A 19,251-nucleotide genomic window follows, 5' to 3' on the forward strand; every position below is an offset into this window, starting at 1 on the left:
TGAGATTAAAGCTTTTACTCAGAAGTACCTATCGCGTTCCCCAGCATGGGGCGTCTGGGCCACTGACAGCTCTAGCTCCCGTAGCTATGTGGGAAAGAGCCCTTAAGGCTTCCTCGTCCTCCTGGGAATGCACTGGCCTCACTCCAGTTAGGAACTGGCTCTCCTGCCTATGGAGAAGGGCCTAGTGCTTGTGGTTCTTTCATGCCCCCAGGCATTGAGGCTTTCTGGGACAACTGTGTCTTCATGTTTGAAACACTTCTTATGTTCCTGGACCTTTCTCTTAGGGCTGGAGCCATTTAACATGTAGCTTGTAGGTAACACTAATAAAAAGGCCACAGTCCTGGAAGCGTCGTTTTTGGCAGGTATGGATCTTGCAGCCACTCAGGTGGAGGCTTAGCAGAAGCTGAGAGCCACAGAAGGCCAGCTGGTGCAGGTTGGGGTATTTGCTCCTTCCACATTTTGTCAGCTGCCCAGACAGGGTATTCTTGGCCTGGCAGAGCACATAAAATCACCAAACTGGAAAACTTGCTACTCAGAGTGTGGTCCACAGACCACAGCATCACCCTGAAAATTGTTAGAAATGCAGAATCCCAGGCCCCACCCCTTACTTCCTGAGTCATGTGAGTTGTTTGTACGGAAATTTAACAGAGCACTGATCTAGCCCATCTCCCCAGTAAATAAGATTGCTCTTAAATCATCCATGATTGATGTGATTTATCCAACTTTCTTACTTTCAGAGGCTAATTTTTAATGGTATAATCTGTAGCTTCTAGGATTTGTATAATGTCTAGATAAAATTATTCACTTAATATTTAAGTTATTTTATTGATAACTTAAAAGAAAATTGTGTTCCTCCTCTAAGAGTAGTTTATTTTAAAACATGGGACTTGTTCTTTATACGGCAAGCTAGAGGTATTTGTTTGTTTGGGGCTTTTTTGAGAAGCAGGTGGCAGCCTTATCTACGTGATCATGAAATTAGCAAACGATAGCTGAGATGAACGAAACTGCTGGAGGTGAAAGAGTGGGTGCGCTTACAATGTTATTCGATGGTATGGGCTCTATATATTCAGAGTCCTCTGAGTGGGAACCTGGAAAACTAGACAATATTACTAGTTGACAGTTGATAAGAAAAAAGCAATAACCAAAGATACTCATCAGGAAATCAAAGGCTGAGGACAATATCCCACACGGACAACTCCTCTGATGCTCTGTTACACAAACATCCATTTCTGAAAAAATGATTGTGCAGTCCTCTGGCTTCCAAGCTAAGTTTTAATTCGGGGGTTTCAATTACATATAGGGTGTCAATTTCTAGCCAGGATATGAAAGAAAAATGGAGGCAGGCTTCTCATGATCACATTTTCCCTGAGAGGCTGAAGGGACACTTCAGGGACATCTGTCCTACCAGGGCTGTCAGGACCCCTATCCCACGAGAGGGAACAAAAGTGAGTAGCTGCTACTACGCGTTCTCCTGACATGCCAGGTGCTTTTCCCAGTTTTAAAATAATTATATCCAAATAATACATAGTCCTTGTAGAAGAATCAGAAAATACAGATGAGCAAAAGGAAGAAAACTCAGAATGCAGCCATCCAGGAACAAGTTGTAATTTGGTGTCTGCCTTTATAGATTTCTTTCTGAGCATCTATATTCCTATATATGTGTATATTATTACCAAAACTTATATTGGATAGTTTTATAGTCTAATTTTCTCACTAAGCATATTGTAAAGTTCTTTATATACCAGTAAACTTACTTCTATAATAGTTTGACTATCTATACAGGATTCCATTGTATTTCTTTCTGCACCATACTTTATTCGCCAGTGCCCTATTGTTGGCCCTATAGGTTCTAGTCACTTTTTCACTATTATAATCAGCATTTTATACTATATCTTTGTGCATATCCTTCATTATTTCCTTAGTATAAGTTCCTATGAGTGGAATTGCCAAAAAGCATACTTACTTTTTAAAGCTTATGATCCCTATTGCCAGGTTGTTCTCCAAAGGTACCATTTCACTCTCCCATTGGCATGAATGAGAGTGCCAGCGTCTTATAAAAATTGGGATTTTTATAAACTAAAACTGTACGGATGGATACACACACAGTAACAATGGGCAAAAAGTGCTCTGAAGAGCAGATTGTAAACAGGGAGACTCTCAGCTTTTGGAGACCCACAGGCTGAAGTCTGTTCTGTGGCTCTCATTAAAAGTATAGTATTGATTACATGCCCGCTCCAACCTCAGGCAGCAATGACAGTGCCTCCAAACCATCCGTGCACCGCACAGGCTTCATGGAAAGTATTTCGCTTCCAGTAGACAATTTCTATCTTTATTCAACATCAGTATTGTTGCTATTAACCCTTGAGGGGAAGACAAGTTGGAAGTATTCAGGAAAGGTTGTGCAAAAAGCCAGGTCATATCCACTAAACATTAACAATATTCAGAATTGACTAGGAAAGCGAAGAGGATCCCATCAGCCCTCCCTCCTTTCTTTGTAAACCTTCTCTCCTTCATCCTCGTTTGTTAAACTTTTAAATTTTGTACAACACACTGGTTATGGAAGGGAAGGAACATTCCATCTGCTCTCACTTCCCCTTTTATTTTTATCTCACCCTGACATCTTCTGACATTATGATTGGTACCAAAAGGTACTGATGCTGAGCTGTGCAACCAGTGCCTGGAAGACTTATCTTTCCTTCTTTGTAACAAAAATAGTTGTGAGAAGTCTTTCCTTTGCCTATTGCGGGGAGAACTGGACTTCCTCTGTGAGTCCATCTTTAATATTTCATTGCCTTAGGCTTGAGCACAGGCTAAAATGTGTGGGTCACAGACAATCTAGACTCAGAAGTTGGAGGTCTTTCTGTGAGCTGGCATGTTTAGAGGCTCACCATCAGTTGGATTACAACACTTTCTGCTGTCTCTTGAGAACTGTATAAGAACGTCCTGTTTCAGTGAGTATGAATTTTCACAGTCACCTGCTCAGGTGTAAAAGTGGAACTGTTTGTTGTATTTCTCTATAATCGAGCTGAACTTAGCTCTTGAGCCACCACCCTCACCCCCTGGCAAGTGGAGGTACAGGTCTGCTCTGCTCTGGAGCACCCACCCCTGCAGGGCTCAGCCCAGGAGTTCAGTACATGACCCTCAGAAACCTTCTGGCATCCAGGCTTTGGTCAGGTCTCTTCCAGTCTTCTTCCTCCCACCAGAAGCCCAAACCGGACATCTGCTGAGGCGGAAAAGCCGCCCCTGCAGCATCACACATTCTTCTGCGGTCCAATGCACGGGGTAAGCGCCCTGCCCTAGGTTTTTAGCCTTTCTCAGCTCAGAAAGCCTCTTCTGTCTCCGAAACCTCAGTCCTTGCAGTAGAGAAGAGCCTTGCCCTTCCAGACTGTTTCCTCTGCTGTGATCTGAAAACAGTCTAAATTCAGAAATTTGATGAATGGTGGTGGGTCCATCTGCCCCCACCTGCCCTGAAGCAATGAACAGCCCAGACTCTGCGGGTGGAGGGCTGCAAGCAATAAGAAAATTGTGGGAGAGGGAAACTTTGGTTATTATCTCTGAAATTCATCCCCTACGTCATTCAGAACCCACCATCTCCCATTTTGTGTTTCTCTTCTATTTCTCACGTGTGAGCATCTTGCTTTCTCAGTTAGGTTGTGATCTCTGGAAGGGACCCTGTCTCCTCCTGCTTTGCAGTCCTTGGGGCCATTAGCAGGAGTAAGCACTTCAGAGCTAGGGGGAGCCCCAAATTGGGAGTTGGGAGATGTTTGTTCTCTTCTAGACCTGCCGTTGACTAACGGGTCGACTTGGTCAAGTCGTCTGTAACATGAGGGGTGGACTAAATGCCTCCCCCATCTTTAATTTTCTAGTCATGCCCAGGAAGCTTGTTCTTCAAATGGGATGTAAGGTACCTATTTTTCTGAGGAAACTTGGAAACAAGGCCCAGGGCTACATCAGTATCCTATTCAAGTTAGCAAAGCATTTGAATATTTCACTGAATTTTAGACCAAAAAAAAAGAGTCCACAGCCTCCATTTCCCACATTGCTGGTTTGATCATGAGCAGAAGCAGTGCCACATTTTATCACTGATTTTTCAATGCCCATCCGTGATACGTTTTATAAGCATGTCCATAGTGGTTTTTCCTGGAACACTTGTACAGCTAATCACGGTTCATCTCATTTCTCAACATCCTGCCAGACAAATCCCTTTATAAAATAAATCTTAGTTACTGTAATTGTGAGGATTCGTCCCGCTAGCTCTAGTGTAAGGCTGAGCAGGCTTGATGAACAAATCCTTGGGATAGGTTTGGTTAACACCCTCCTCTTTTGTCTGCTTGGCTTTGATAGATGTACCTTACTTCTTAAAACGAGATGAATATTCTAACCCTGTTGTTTGCAAGCCCTGCTGCCTCATCTCCAAATCTACAGAATTTCATTGAGGTCCTGGCACTCTCAGGGTGACTGTGGCACCGATGGCAATGGCAAGATACAATGTGGTTTAGAAAGAATGGCAGTTACTGAGTAGAAGAATGGATTCTGTGTAAAATACTAGAGTCTCTCTCTTTTTAAATTTATTTTTTGTTGAAATATAGTTGATTTACAATGGCCAGTAGCACATGGAAAGATGCTCAACATCACTAATCATTAGAGAAATGCAAATGAAAAACTACCATGAGGTATCACCTCACACCGGTCAGAACGGCCGTCATTAAAGAGTCTACAAACAATAAATGCTGGAGAGGGTGTGGAGAAAAGGGAACCCTCTTGCACTGTTGGTGGGAATGTAAATTCGTACATCCACTTTGGAAAACTGTGGAGGTTCCTCAGAAAACTGAAAACAGAATTACCATATGATCCAGCAATCCCACTCCTGGGCATTTACCCATCCAAAACTGTAATTCAAAAAGATACATGCACCCCTATGTTCATAGCAGCACTATTCACAATAGCCAAAACATGGAAGCATCCTAAATGTCCATTGACAGAGGAAAGGACAAAGAAGATGTGGTACGTATATACAGTGGAATACTACTTAGCTGTAAAAAAGAATGAAATAATGCCATTTGCAGCAACATGGATGGACCTAGAGATTATCATACTAAATGAAGTAAGTCAGAAAGAGAAAGACAAATACCATACAATATCACTTATGTGGAATCTAAAATAAGACACAAATGACCCTATCTACAAAACAGAAACAGACTCCCAGACCTAGAAATCAGACTTGTGGTTGCCCAGGGGGAGGGGAGTGGGGGAGGGAAGGGCTGGGAGTTTGGGATTAGCAGATGTAAACAATTATATATAGGATGGATAAACAACAAGGTCCTACTGTATAGCACAGGGAACTATATTCAGTATCCTGGGATAAACCATAATGGAAAAGAATATTTTTAAAAATGTCTATATGTGTATAACTGAGTCACTTTGCCATACAGCAGAGATTGGCACAAATAGAGTCTCTTCAGTCATCTGAACCATATAACTTTTTATACACGAGGGGTCTAGTACATTGTTAAGCACTGGGGACTGGTGTGCGTCAGACCTGTCTTACCTTCTCATAAAACTGCAAAGTCATTATAGTCCTCAGGACTTAGATAACTATGTCAGATATATTTAAGTGTTTCTAGCTGAATTAAACCTTCTCAGACCAATTACATATCAACTTCCCGGGCCTCTTCCAGAATCAATGTCAAGCAGTGTCAGAATTTAAAGTGACTTTGTTATTTCCTCTCTGGTTGGTGTCTGGCCTTTCCTTCCCCCTCCTCTTCCCATCTGCAGGTTTGTTCCACAACAAAGCTTAGAAATACATTTAAAGTCAAGTTGATGTCACATTTCCAAGTGGAGAAACATGCAGGGTGTCTAAAGCATCTGCCTTACTTTCTATATCAATTCTTTCTTAATAGTTGTTTTGTTTTGTTTTTTGCGGTGTGTGGGCCTCTCACTGTTGTGGCCTCTCCCGTTGCGGAGCACAGGCTCCAGACGCACAGGCTCAGCGGCCATGGCTCACAGGCCCAGGCGCTCCGTGGCATGTGGGATCCTCCTGGACCGGGGCACGAACCCGTGTCCCCTGCATCAGCAGGCGGACTCTCAACCACTGCACCATCAGGGAAGCCCCCTTAATAGTTTTAGAGTGAGTTCAAGAATAAGCCTCTCACATTCAGATTCCTGACATTGTTTCTGTAATAGGTGATGAAAATTGAGAGAGCTGTCAAATAACTACAGGGATAGCAAAGCCGTACTTCTTACAAAATCTTGAGAGGGCCTAAGGATCAGAAAGATGCCATAGTGTTCTCCTCTGTCAAAGGAAAATAGAGTTTTTGGCTTAGTCTCTTCAGCCTATATTCCATTCTTCAATTACAGGAAAGTTCTGTGAATTCAGGCTGAAGGAGGAGATGCATTTTATCTATATTATGGACGCATTTTGGATCCCCTATATTAAATACTCTGCACGTCACCTCATTGCCACCAGATTGCCACTGTTCCCAACCCTGCGTCTCATTTTGACTGCAGTCTGGGGCCGGCACTGGGACCAGCCTTGCCCCTTTCATAGCTCAAAGCTACAGGCCAACCAAAGGCCTTGTCGAAATCATAAAATTACTGAGAATTGAGAATGTCTTAGACTTTAAGTGTTGTCAGGGACAAAGGGGATTGCTTCAATTTTTTAATTAGTTCAGAGGTTCCAAGAACTGGCTGTAAAAAAAACTGTGAAAAAAAAAAAACCAAAAAAAACTGAAGGCAGGTTATTCATTATATTCTGGATGAATAGACTCTCCCAGGAAGGAATTTGGAAACCCCTTTCTGGGAGCTTTTATTTCAGGCATTCTGGGAAGACCAAGCAGCTTGATGGGGGGAGGTTGGCCCCCTGTGCCACTTTAATGTAGCAGGTTTTATATTCATTGTCATTCTGGAGCTTCTTTCCCTCCTGCTTTCTGACCTAATCTTTCTTCACAGCATCGCCCTATGCCCTGGGCATGTCTTTCTTACACACCTGGTCCACTGTCTCCTGTGGTTTTTCCGCCACTTGGTCATATGTGTCCGGTTGACAGACCACACATCCAAGCCCCTGAACTGTTGGGTGCTGCAGAGTGGGGCTTTAGAAATGCAAATCAGGAGTTTATTCAGCCTCCTGCATTTGAGGTTAGAGGGACTCAAGCTAAGCTCCAGGGCCAGATTGCCTAAACCATACAGCCTGCAGCAGCTAGAGGTGCCCTTGTTCAGACTCTTGGCCTCCTGGGTGTGTCTGGGGCCCTGTGGTTCTTATGGCGCTGGAACGGTCCAGGGCAGTTTATTCAGGGGATTGTAAGGTTACTGCCTTGGAAACCCCTTGTTGTACCCACATTGAACATGGGTTTGTTCAGTGAAGTGTCTATTGCATTTAGGTACCTGACTTCATCTTATATATTTTATTGTCTGTCTCCCACCACTAGATTATAAGTTGTATGAAGGCAGAGACTCTTTTAGTCACCACTGTATCCTACAGTGCCTGGCAGGTAGTAGGTGCTCAATAAACATTCCTTGGTTAAGTAAGTGATTGCCACTGAATTGCAAACTGTCGGTGATAAATGGTGGATAAAATGACAAGAGACATCAGTCATTGCCCAGAGATTCTGGAAAGGGGTATCTGAGCTTGTCATATCCTGAGACTTGGCCAGGCATTCCCTTTGGAGTGAGCGATCTGGACCTTCAATTAGAGACGTACCTACTGTTGGGAAGTCAGTGTCTTGGGGACACATCAGTTTGCCAGTTCTGGGAGGAGGGCAGTCTGGCAGGCACTGGACAGCAGGGGACAGTGCGGGCAAGAGAGTGGCAGTGAGAGGTCCCACTGGCAGTGAGGCAGCATTGAGATAGCCAAGTGGGAGGACCAGCATAAGGACATCTGTCAACAAGCAGAAGGACCTCAGTCCCCTCCCTGTCCACCAGCAGACTGAGGATGTCCACGTGGGTCAGGGATTGCCAGAAACTCTCCAGGTGTACCACGTGGGTCAGGGATTGCCAGAAACTGTCCAGGTGTACCGCGTGGGTCAGGGATTGCCAGAAACTGTCCAGGTGTACCGCGTGGGTCAGGGATTGCCAGAAACTGTCCAGGTGTACCGGTCAGTCCGTCTGCGGCAGAATCACCCACCCACATTTCCTGATGGAGCCCAGCCACAGTTTCAGAGCCCAGCCAGGCAGGCCGAGGTTCAGGGCAGGATGATTCTAAGGATGGTGGACTCAAGAGGCAAGAAAAAGCACATGGTGAGGCGCACAGACACGCCGTCCTTCTCCAGCCGAATGGCCTTTGGCGGGTCAGTTAACATTTCACCTGCAAGATGGGGAGAAAGAATACGCCTTTAGCATGGTGGTGTTTTAAAGATTAAATGAGATAATATATATAGTAAAGCTTTTAGGACAGTGTCTGACAAATAATAAGAACAGAATACATGGTTGTTATTGTCTAAGTTATTTTCTGTTACACTTATGAAAAAGAAGGGATATACTGGGGAAAATGGAACAAATCCTCAGGTTAATAATACACTTTCTGCCTCATAGAAGGCCTGAACTGGTGCAGTGCATTCCTTACAGTTTGTGTTTTACATTATCCAAGGAAAATCTAATTGTAAATGATCACATGGGAAAGAATCTTCTTTGTCCCCTTGGGAAGCATAAGCTAGTTGGAAAGCTTTGTGAACAGCTCCGATCTCTCTCCAGCCCTGGGGAGATCCGCCCACTGGACGGTTTGGGTCTGTGTCCTGCCCTAGCCGAACAGGTGCTCTCTGAGGGCCTTTGAGAGGACGTGTAATAGATATGATAAAGGCATATCCTACAGTCGCAGCGTCTCTGCTCCTCCAGGGAGGCGGAGAGGCTTTTCATGTCAATTAATTATTCACATTTTCTCTTCATCCCCTCAAACACTTGGCGTACTGTCTAGCTCCACGGGGGCAGGTTTGCTCTGGGCATGCGTAACCCCAGCACCCGATGATGGTGACGGTGTGGGGCTGCATTCTGTGCCCCTTTGAGCCTGTTTATTTCAGGGTCACATGCAGTGGGCACACGCCGGCGACGGCCAGAGCGCACTAATGCCACCACTCATTCCCCCGGCTCTTCTCAGCGGCAGGATATTAGCCGCTTACGTCTCTGTGGTTCACACGGTGAAGAGGGAGCTCTGGGGTCAGGTTTTCATCCTCCCTGCTTGCTTGATGAGGGCTGCATGCCGGGTGAGCCGTGCTTGGTCGAGTGCCTTTCAGCCCCCTCCCTGCTCCGAAGCTGGGCATCTTGCCCTTTTGCAAAGCTGTAAACATCCACTCAGCCGTGCAGGCTTCTGCATGGCCTTTGTTACTACTCCCTGGGAAACCTTTGTGCCGCCCATAGAGGTGGCCGACTGAGCACCCTGACAGCTCTGTCTCGGAGACTCAGAAGCTGACTTAGCCCGGGCCTCTTCTCACTCAGGCCTCCCACACCCGTCTGCTTTCCCTTGTCACTCTCTTGCTTTTCTGTCACTGTTGTGCCCACCTGCAGTGCTGCCCTGCACTTCCCCTTGAGGGCAGCGCTCACATTGCAAAGACCTGGGCGTGTGCCCTCAGGGAGGCGGTTTCTGACAGTCTTCCTCAGAGACCCAGGGCCAGAAGAAAGAGATGTAAAGGGGTATCCATGACCGGAAGCTATGGACTGGTGGCCGAGAAGCCAGCCAATCAGAAGCGAGCAGGAGAGAGAGGTGAAGTAGCAGAAGCGTGGCCAGAAATGGCTGGAGAGTGAAAGCTGTCCCTTCGGCTGGGAAACAAGTACTTCTGTGCAGAACCGTGGGGGAACTGTGCACACAGACCTCATGCCATAGCCAGGTGCCTGCCCACTCCCTCCCTCTGTGCCCTCGGCAGGTTCCTTCACCTCTTTGTGCCTCAATATCCTGCTCTCTGAAGTGAGGACAAGGGGAGCGACCCTCCCCGCCCCCCTCCCCCGACTTCTGGGGTTGTTGTGAGGATCCCATGAGCTCGACATGTAGAACACTAGCCCCCAGTGAATGTCATCTGTGTGTCACGCAGCAGCATCACCCCACGTCCATGGCCACGCACACGCTGAGTGTGGGGTTAGGATCTTAATGGGACCGGCTGACGCTCTGACAACTTCCTTTCCCAAACACTCTTGCTACTCCACGTGTCCTTTCTTCCCCTCGTGGACATCATCGGTAATTTTCTCAAGTGAATGTCTTCATCCCCAGATTGTTCAAAGCCTTTCTACACCTTCCATTTATAGTGAGCATTCACAACTGTTTAGTGGAATCACGTCTCCACTGGTGGGCGACCAGGGCACCATAGAAAAGTGAAATATCCATCGTAGGCGACTGTGGTACCTCCTGGAGCTACTGACGGGCAGGAAATGTCATTGGTTTGTGTTTTCACTGCTCTTGTTTCAACGTCACTCCTGCTGTTAGTGGTGCTTGTGTTCAGAGAAACAAAGTAGCCAGGTGAGCTGAAAGGGCAAGCAGAGGACCAGAATAATCTATGAATTCCAGTTGTTTTTTAAGCCACCAAGACGAATTTTCACGGGTTCATATCAAAACAGGGCACACACGAGATAACTGTATGAAAGCGGGAATGTGGCCGAAAGGTAACTGGTCCATGCTTACGTTCAGCACATCACCTCAGCAACACACAGGTCCAGTTGCCAACAGGACATCCCTCCTGGAAGTCAGTCGGGCATCACAAGCCAGCATGGCCAAAGTGGATCTCCTTATCTTTCCCCGCAAACCTGCCCTTCTTCCTCTGTTTTCTGTCTCAGTTAAGCATCAACATCAGATGAGTTGCTCAAGCCGGAAACATCAAGGTCAACTCCTCTCCTGCTTTTCTTGCTCCTACCTCCAGGCCTGTGGGCTCCACGTGCTTCCTAAATAGCCTGTGACACTAGCCCTCTTCTGTACACCCTCTAAAAGTGTCGCTGTGTGTTTTGAGCCAACCCCAAGCCGTGGCTCGAAACAGCAGTCATTTATCATTTCCCATGTGTCTTGGGTCAGCGGTTCCAGACCAAGATCTGCTGGGTGTCTTTGAGTGTCTTGAGCCCGGCTGATGGAGGCTTGGCTCAGCTAGGCTGGCTCGGGTCCACGTCGCTCTCGTACTCCTTTCTGGCCCCAGTGGGCTGGCCCAAGCATGTTCTTCTCATGGAAACGTTAGAAGCACAAAAAACAAGCCAGAATGCACGCCGCTATTTCTGTTGGCCAAAGCTAGGCGTATGGTCTCACTTGAAGTCAAAGGGTGGGGAAATGCACTACAGCCATTTAGTGGAAGGAACTACAAAGCCACATGGCAGAGAGCAAGGTGACAGGGTAAGATAAAGAACCAGGGCCCATAATGCAATCTGCCACGTCCTTGTTATCCTGACCTAGACTCTTCACTCATCTTCTAACTTCTTGCTTCGCTTATAGCCAACCGCCCCTGACTTGATCCCAGCATCCCTTTATTAAAAATTTCCACTGCCCCTTATCACTGCCAGATTGAGCTGAAGCCCTGTACAGCTTGGCTCCGATCCATTTTTCCTGCTGTATCTGTTGCCATGTTTCAGAATTACTCACCACCCCTTTCCAAATGTGCTTGTTTTTCACACAGCTCTGTGCCTTCATAAACAGTCTTCCCTCTTCCTGCCGTGATCTCCCCCATATCTGAGGTTATTGTAAGTGAGATATCATCGACCCTTCAAGACCCAGTTCACCTGGAGCATCTTCCAGAAAGCCCTCTCAGAAGCCCTCTGGAGAAAAAATTGCTCCTTCCTTTGTGATGTGGTAGTAAACTGCGATGGCATCATGCCCGTACTTAACTCATAGCAGTTGGAGAATACATGCTCAGCCAGAGGGAGAAAGAGAGGCAGAGCTTAAATACTTCCACCCACCATTCTACTCCGTGGCTGTGGGAGTACCGAGACTTGACTTTGCTGTTGCCTTAGTCATCCTTTGGTTTCAGAATCCTCTTCAGCTCCCGAAAGCCTCTTGTAGCATAAAAGGCACAGCCTACTGAGCGGGCGTCTAGTGTTTAATGATACAAGACTCTTCTTTTATAACAACCAGACGGCAAGCCTTTATTTCATCTGCTGTTCAACCAAAGGAACATCTCTCTGGATGTGTGGTCTTGTTGCAAATCAGGACCTTCCAGTTCTATCCTGGAGATTCAAGGGACTATCAGTGGTAATAGTGTCTATAGTAAATGTTTATGTCATGGTGACTTTAGAATCTTCCCTCCACCTGAGATGCTACTCTATCATATTTCCTATAGACTTATATCAGATTGAATTTTAATCTTTATGTCGGTGTTTCCCAGCTAAGTCATGAAGTTCTCATTTGTGGCTTATGGTTCTTTCTGACTGCTGCCTGTGGCTATTCAGGTCATACACTGTACAACTCTAAGGGGGCACTAGTCACGCCAGAGTCTATGTAAATGGACTCCCCCGTAGTCATGGTGCCAGCTTCCTTGTCTCCCAGTGCCTGGTACATATGGATTGCTCAAGAAATGTGTGGGGGAATGAGTGAAGGAGAAGGAAGGCAACAAGAAACTGAGCTAACTGTTCCCAAGTGAGATATTTAACAGTCAGGGTTCAAATGAAAATTCAGACAGGTTTTGCTCCAGCAGAATGAAGACCATGTTATCATAGGTGCTTGTGATGAAATGTACCTGTAAACCCACTTGGAATGTCTTGTTTAACTACAAAAAAAATCACCTTTCATCCTGCAAACTGATCAAGGTGATGCTTCCTAAAAGCACATCGTTTCTCAAACGTTACCGACCCCATGATCGCCCTGTGCCTGATACCCTAGCAGACACCGTGAGGCATGTGTGTGCAGACAGGTCTAGATTCTAGATGAATCTTGCCCTCCAAGTCACAATAGACTTAAAGTTTCCTTGAGTTCCCTTGGATGGTCATACAACTTAAATAAATGCAAGAGGGGCCATCATGAACAAGAACAAGACTTTTGTCAGGTTACTTGATGAAATACGCTGAATATTTTTAAAGTAGAAATATGCCAGTGTGGCTGGCAAACTGTCCACCCCATGGGAGAAGGTTGCCCAGGTAAATGGTCACCTTCACACTTGGAATTCGCTGTTCTGCCAGAGGACACGGGGAGGGGAACTGACCCAGTCAGGACGTGTGGGCTTCTGGGTGGACATGACCTGAGGAGGGGCCCAAAAGGCAGCAGGACACGGGCAATGATGGTCCGACCATGCGTCACCCCACCCCTAACCACAGCCCCGGGAAGCTCTGACAGCAAGAACACGGTGCTCGCCCCCCTCCCCGCTGGGTCGTTCTTCCCTGTGTCTCGAGCAGCAAGATGGTCACCACCCGGCCACCCTACCATCAGGACACAGTTGGCAGGATGCCCCACCAGCCAGGGCTTGATGTGTCAATTAGAGTAAGTGCCTGGTGAAGAAAGGATTCCATAAATGTTAAATGAATGAACAAACCAATGAAATAAGCAAACCAAAGAAGTGCAATGATATAGGGACCATTTGTGGGGGAAGGCACTGCAGTTACCTAAGGAAATTCTAAATGGTGTGCACTTAGTGCTACAGCATCTTCCCTAATGGCCCTGTTATCCTTTCCAAACCCATGGAGACTTGACTCTGTGCCGTTCAATAGAAAACACGCTCAATCTGAGGAAGCACCACACCAAGGTTGTCCTGACAGCGCCCAGCCTGGGAACCAGTGTGAGTAATAGTTCTTGAGTTTGGGGCTGCTAGGGTGCTGCAACAGTAGTATTTGCACGTGAGCTTGGGATCAGAATTTCAAAACAGTCAAGGAGTCCGTTCAGTTAAAATTTAGCTTCTCTTCCTGCCCGAGGCCTTGCATGTTATCACGGGACACCTCAATGAAATAGTCACCATTTGTTTCTTGGGTTTTGTTTTGTGCTGCTAGGTGAGCTCTCCGTGGAGGAAGCGCAGGACCCTTTCTTGGTCAGCGTCCACATAATCGCAGACCCAGGGGAATCCCGACCCCTGCAGGAGGCCATCGACAAGGTCTTGGCTTGGATCCACCCAGACCTCCAGCTGTTCAGGGTCTCTGAGAGGAGGGCGTCCCGGCGGCGGAGGAAGGCCCCCAAGGTGGCGCAGCCAGCCCTGGCGGTGGTCCTCTTCCTGCAGGAGGAGTACGGCGAGGAGCAGATCCTGCAGCTGCACCGCACGCTACAGCGGCCGCCCTGGCGCCATCACCACACGGAGCGCGTGCCTAGCAGGTTTCTGCCCTACCTGCCCTGCAGCCAGGAGTTCTTCACTCTGGCCCCTGGGACACCGCTGTGGGCCATCCGGCCTGTGCACTACGGCAAGGAAATCGTGCGCTTCACCATCTACTGTCGCCATGACAACTACGCCGACATCCTCAAGTTCTACGAGCTGATACTTAGGCGGAGCCCCAGCCAGAGGAAAACGGACTTCTGCATCTTCCCCATTTTCTCCAGTCTGGATGTGGACATCCAGTTCTCCCTGAAGAGACTGCCCTGTGACCAGACCCCGGTCCCCACTGATTCCTCCGTGCTGGAGTTCCGAGTCAAGGACATTGGCGAGCTGGTGCCTCTCTTGCCCAACCCCTGCAGGCCCATCAGCGAGGGACGCTGGCAGACGGAGGACCACGATGGGAACAAGATCCTTCTGCAGGTACCTTGGGGGAAGTCTGTCTGTCTGTGTCTATCTCCACTTGGGGAGAACAGAGAAACAAGTGAATTGGTTCTGCCAGAAACCCTGGTTAGTACCTGTTACAGAACAATGAGTTAAGAAAAAAGAGAGATCAGTGACCCTCTGTCTGGCTCGTAGATCAAGTCAAGGGGTCCATACTCTAATTAAACAGTTTTCACTTAGCTGCCGTGGCCATGTGCCCCAGGCAAGCAATGGCCGATTCCTCTAGCGCCTCTTCGCCCACCTGTTTGAGCATCCACTAAATGCTTGTGGCTCCCGGGGATTTAGAATGAACTGATATCCCAGGGGATTTGGTATTAAAGATTCCTTAATCTACTCCCTCACAAGTAGGGAGTTTTTACCAATGAATTCTTCACTTCCACAAAGGAACTTCAGGAACGCCCATCTATGACAATTGTAAAATATGTTGACGTTCAGTAGAGAAGATACCTGTTTTCTTCATCGCTCTGGTGCCTCCCCCCGCTTCTACCCTTCCACCCTTCTGCTACTGGGCAATAGGTTGTTCAAATTCAGTGATCATTGGAAATGACTTTCTTGGTGTTTTAAGGAGTACGTGATGCCTCTGGAGCTTCTTTCATTCAGCTTAGGAAGGGGGGAGTGAATACATGGAAGGAAATGGATGCAGTAGACGGTTCTGTTGCTTCTGTGGTTAATGTCTTGGCTCAATTACTGGACCCATTTCTCCTCCCATCCTTCCAGCGATCGTCCCAAACTCTTTAGACGGCATTAGTTATACTCTAGAATTCAAAGTTCAGCATACAGATTTAAGAAGGTCCTATACCTACCCTACCTGAAAAATGCTTTCAAGACCCAGGCTTTCTAGAATTAACAGGTAAATCCGTCCAGGCATATAGGATTTTGTCTTTCTGAAACACCTCGGCCTCTGGCATCTCAGTTTTCACATACGGCTACCTGAGAGGAGAAAGTTGATAGCAAGTTCGGGGACATTGTCTTGAAAGGTGCTGATTGTATTTACTTGAATCACAGGTAAAGTTTCATAGTTTTTGTTGGTTTGGGTATTAAACATCAGAACTATAATCCACATATCGCAAAATGAAGTGAGAATTTGGCACATGACAGATACGTGGCTCAAACTACAGCCAGGCCACATGGCTCAAGTCAAAAAGGTCACCTTGAGATATTTACGATTTAGAGGAACTAGATAATTTTCAGATTTCCCTTTGAACTATGCAAATAAGAAATAATATTGTTTTATTATTCACTGAACTAAATGCTAGCTAGCATTTGTTTTATTTTTTAATTTTTATTTTATATTGGAGTATAGTTGACTTACCTTGTTGTGTTAGTTTCAGGTGTACAGCAAAGTGATTCAGTTATACATATACATATATATATTCTTTTTCAGATTATTTTCCCATATAGGTTATTACAGAGTATTAAGTAGAGTTCCCTGTGCTATACAATAGGTTCTTGTTGATTATCTATTTTATGTATAGCAGTGTGTATATGTTAATCCCAACCTCCTAATTTATCCCTCCCACCCACGCACCTTTCCCCTTTGGTAACCGTGAGTTTGTTTTCAAAGTCTGTGAGTCTGTGTGTGTTTTGTAAATAAGTTCATTTGTGTCATTTTTTTTAGATTCCACATATAAGTGATATCATATGATATTTGTCTTTCTCTGACTTACTTCACTTAGTATGATAATCTCTAGATCCATCCATGTCGCTGCAAAGGGCATTATCTCATTCTTTTTTGTGACTGAGTGGTATTCCATTGTATATATGTACCACATCTTCTTTATCCATTCCTCTGTCAGTGGACACTTAGGTTGCTTCCATGTCTTGGCTATTGTAAATAGTGCTGCAGTGAACATTGGAGTGCAAGTATCTTTTCAAATTGTGGTTTTCTCTGGGTATATACCCCAGAGTGGGATTGCTGGATCATATAGTAGCTCTGTTTTTAGTTTTTTAAGGAACTTCCATACCGTTCTCCATAGTGGTTGTACCAATTTACATTCCCACCAACAGTGTAGGAGGGTTCCCTTTTCTCCACACCTTCTCCAGCATTTATTGTACGTTAGACTTTTTGATGATGGCCATTCTGACCGGGGTGAGGTGATACCTCATTGTAGTTTTGATTTGCATTTCTCTAATAATTGGCGATGCTGAGCATCTTTTCATGTGCTTTTTGGCCATCTGTATGTCTTCTTTGGAGAAATGTCTATTTAAATCTTCTGCCCATTTTTTGATTGGGTTATTTGGGTTTTTTTGATATTGAGCTACATGAGCTGTTTGTATATTTTGGAGATTAATTCCCTGGTGGTCACACCATTTGCAAATATTTTCTCCCATTCTGTGGGTTGTCTTTTCACTTTGTTTATGGTAGTTTTTTTTGTGCAGAAGCTTTAAAGTTTTTATTAGGTCCCATTTGTTTATTTTTGTTTTTATTTTCATTACTCTAGGAGGTGGATCCAAAAAGATATTTCTACGATTTATGTCAAAGAGTGTTCTGCCTATGTTTTCCTCAAGGGGTTTTATAGTATCTGGTCTTACATTTAGGTCTTTAATCCATTTTGAGGGTTGTTTTTGTGTATGGTGTTAGAGAGTGTTCTAATTTCATTCTTTTACATGTGGCTGTCCAGTTTTCCCAGCACCACTTATTGAAGAGACTATCTTTTCTCCATTGTATATTTTTGACTCCTTTGTCATAGATTAATTGACCATAGGTGCATGGGTTTATTTCTGGGCTTTCTATTCTCTTCCATTGATCTATAAATCTGTCTTTGTGCCAGTACCATACTGTTTTGATTACTGTAGCTTCATAGTATAGTCTGAAGTCAGGGAGCCTGATTCTTCCAGCTCCGTTTTTCTTTCTTAAGATTGCTTTGGCTATTCAGGGTCTTTTGTGTTTCCATACAAATTTTAAGATTTTGTTGTTCTAGATCTGCAAAAAAATATTCTGTTGGTAATTTGATAGGGATTGTGTTGAATCTGTAAATTACCTTGGGTAGTATAGTCATTTTGACAATATTGATTCTTCCAATCCAAGAACATGGTATATCTTTCCATCTGTTTGTGTCATCCTTGATTTCTTTCATCAGCATCTTACAGTTTTTGGAGTACAGATCTTTTGCATCCTTAGATAGGTTTATTCCTAGGTATTTTATTCTTTTTGATGCCATGGTAAATGGGATTGTTTCCTTAATTTCTCTTTCTGATATTTTGTTGTTAGTGTACAGAAATGCAACAGATTTCTGTGTATTAATTTTGTATCCTGTAACTTTACCAGATTCATTGATGAGCACTAGTAGTTTTCTGGTAGCATCTTTTCTATGTATAGTATCATGTCATCTGGAAACAGTGACAGTTTTACTTCTTTTTTCCAATTTGGGTTCCTTTTATTTCTTCTCTGATAGCCGTGGCTAGGACTTCCAAAACTATGTTGAGATGTGTATCACACTGATCAATTTGTGGGTATTGAAAACTCCTTGCATCCCTGGGATAAATCCCACTTGATCACAGTGTATGATCCTTTTATCTTATTGTTGGATTCGGTTTGCTAGTATTTTGTTGAGGATTTTTGCGTCTATGTTTATCAGTAATATTGGCCTATAATTTTCTTTTTTTGTGTGGTATCTTTGTCTGGTTTTGGTATCAGGGTGATGGTGGCCTCATAGAATGAGTTTGGAAGTGTTCCTTCCTCTGCAGCTTTTTGGAAGAGTTTCAGGAGGATAGGTGTTAACTCTTCTCTAAATGTTTGATAGAATTCGCCTGTGAAGCCATCTGGTCCTGGACTTTTGTTTGTTGAGAGTTTTGGTTTTTTTTAACATCTTTATTGGAGTATAATTGCTTTACAATGGTGTGTTGGTTTCTGCTGTTGAGAGTTTTTTAATCACAGTTTCAATTTCAGTACTTGTGATTGGTCTGTTCATATTTTCTATTTCTTCCTGGTTCAGTCTTGGGAGATGGTACCTTTCTAAGAATTTGTCCATTTTTCTAGGTTGTCCATTTTATTGGCATATAGTTGCTTGTAGTTATCTCTTATGATCTTTTGTACTTCTGTGGTGTCAGTTTTATAATCTCTTTTGAAATGTGAGAAGAGTTTTCTTCTGTGTTTGAAGACTGCCAGTTTTTTATGCAAAACAATGCAGTTGTGTAAGTAAAAATTAATGAAAGGATTTTGTTTATACTAAAAGATCAAAATGAATATGATTGTTTCTAAGGGACTTTTTCCTTTTTGCAGTATTTAGAATATTTTTTGCTCTCAATCCCTGTAATAACGTAAATGAAAGAATAAATTAGGAAAGCTTGGCCTGAACTCCACTCAAAGGAATCATTGAAAGAATATTTCAAAGAAAAGCCACAGATTTAAATGGTCTACAATCTGTATGCGTGCAGGCTTTTGAATTTAGAGCATCCAAGAGTGAAAAGAGTAAGAAAAAAAGATTTGTATCATAGGGTGTCAGGAATTTGGGCCTTTGTTCAAAATAGTAATATTCCAGAGAGTTAAATTAATGTGGGCAGAAATGACTAATAGTCCCTCTCACAGTTCTTGATTATGGCTGTTTGAACAGGTTACTATTTACTGCATCACTGCAGAAAGCCGTCCTCTGCTCTAGCATGAGACATACGCCTGCCCACCTCTTTAAAT

The 19,251-nt window shown here is 44.7% G+C and overlaps 1 protein-coding gene across 1 annotated transcript in view; it reads left to right on the forward strand.

The window, feature by feature from the left end:
- FAM124A (family with sequence similarity 124 member A) overlaps positions 1 to 19,251 on the forward strand; it is a 101,535-nt gene that overhangs the window by 14,562 nt on the left and 67,722 nt on the right. Inside the window, exon 3 of the mRNA XM_024755527.1 lies at positions 13,867 to 14,600. Within this exon, the coding sequence (XP_024611295.1) occupies positions 13,867 to 14,600 (734 nt within the window). The remainder of the gene's footprint in view (positions 1 to 13,866; positions 14,601 to 19,251) is intronic.

Source organism: Neophocaena asiaeorientalis, unplaced genomic scaffold (genome assembly GCF_003031525.2).
Source record: "Neophocaena asiaeorientalis asiaeorientalis breed wild unplaced genomic scaffold, Neophocaena_asiaeorientalis_V1.1 scaffold59, whole genome shotgun sequence".
NCBI classification, from domain to species: Eukaryota; Metazoa; Chordata; class Mammalia; order Artiodactyla; family Phocoenidae; genus Neophocaena; species Neophocaena asiaeorientalis.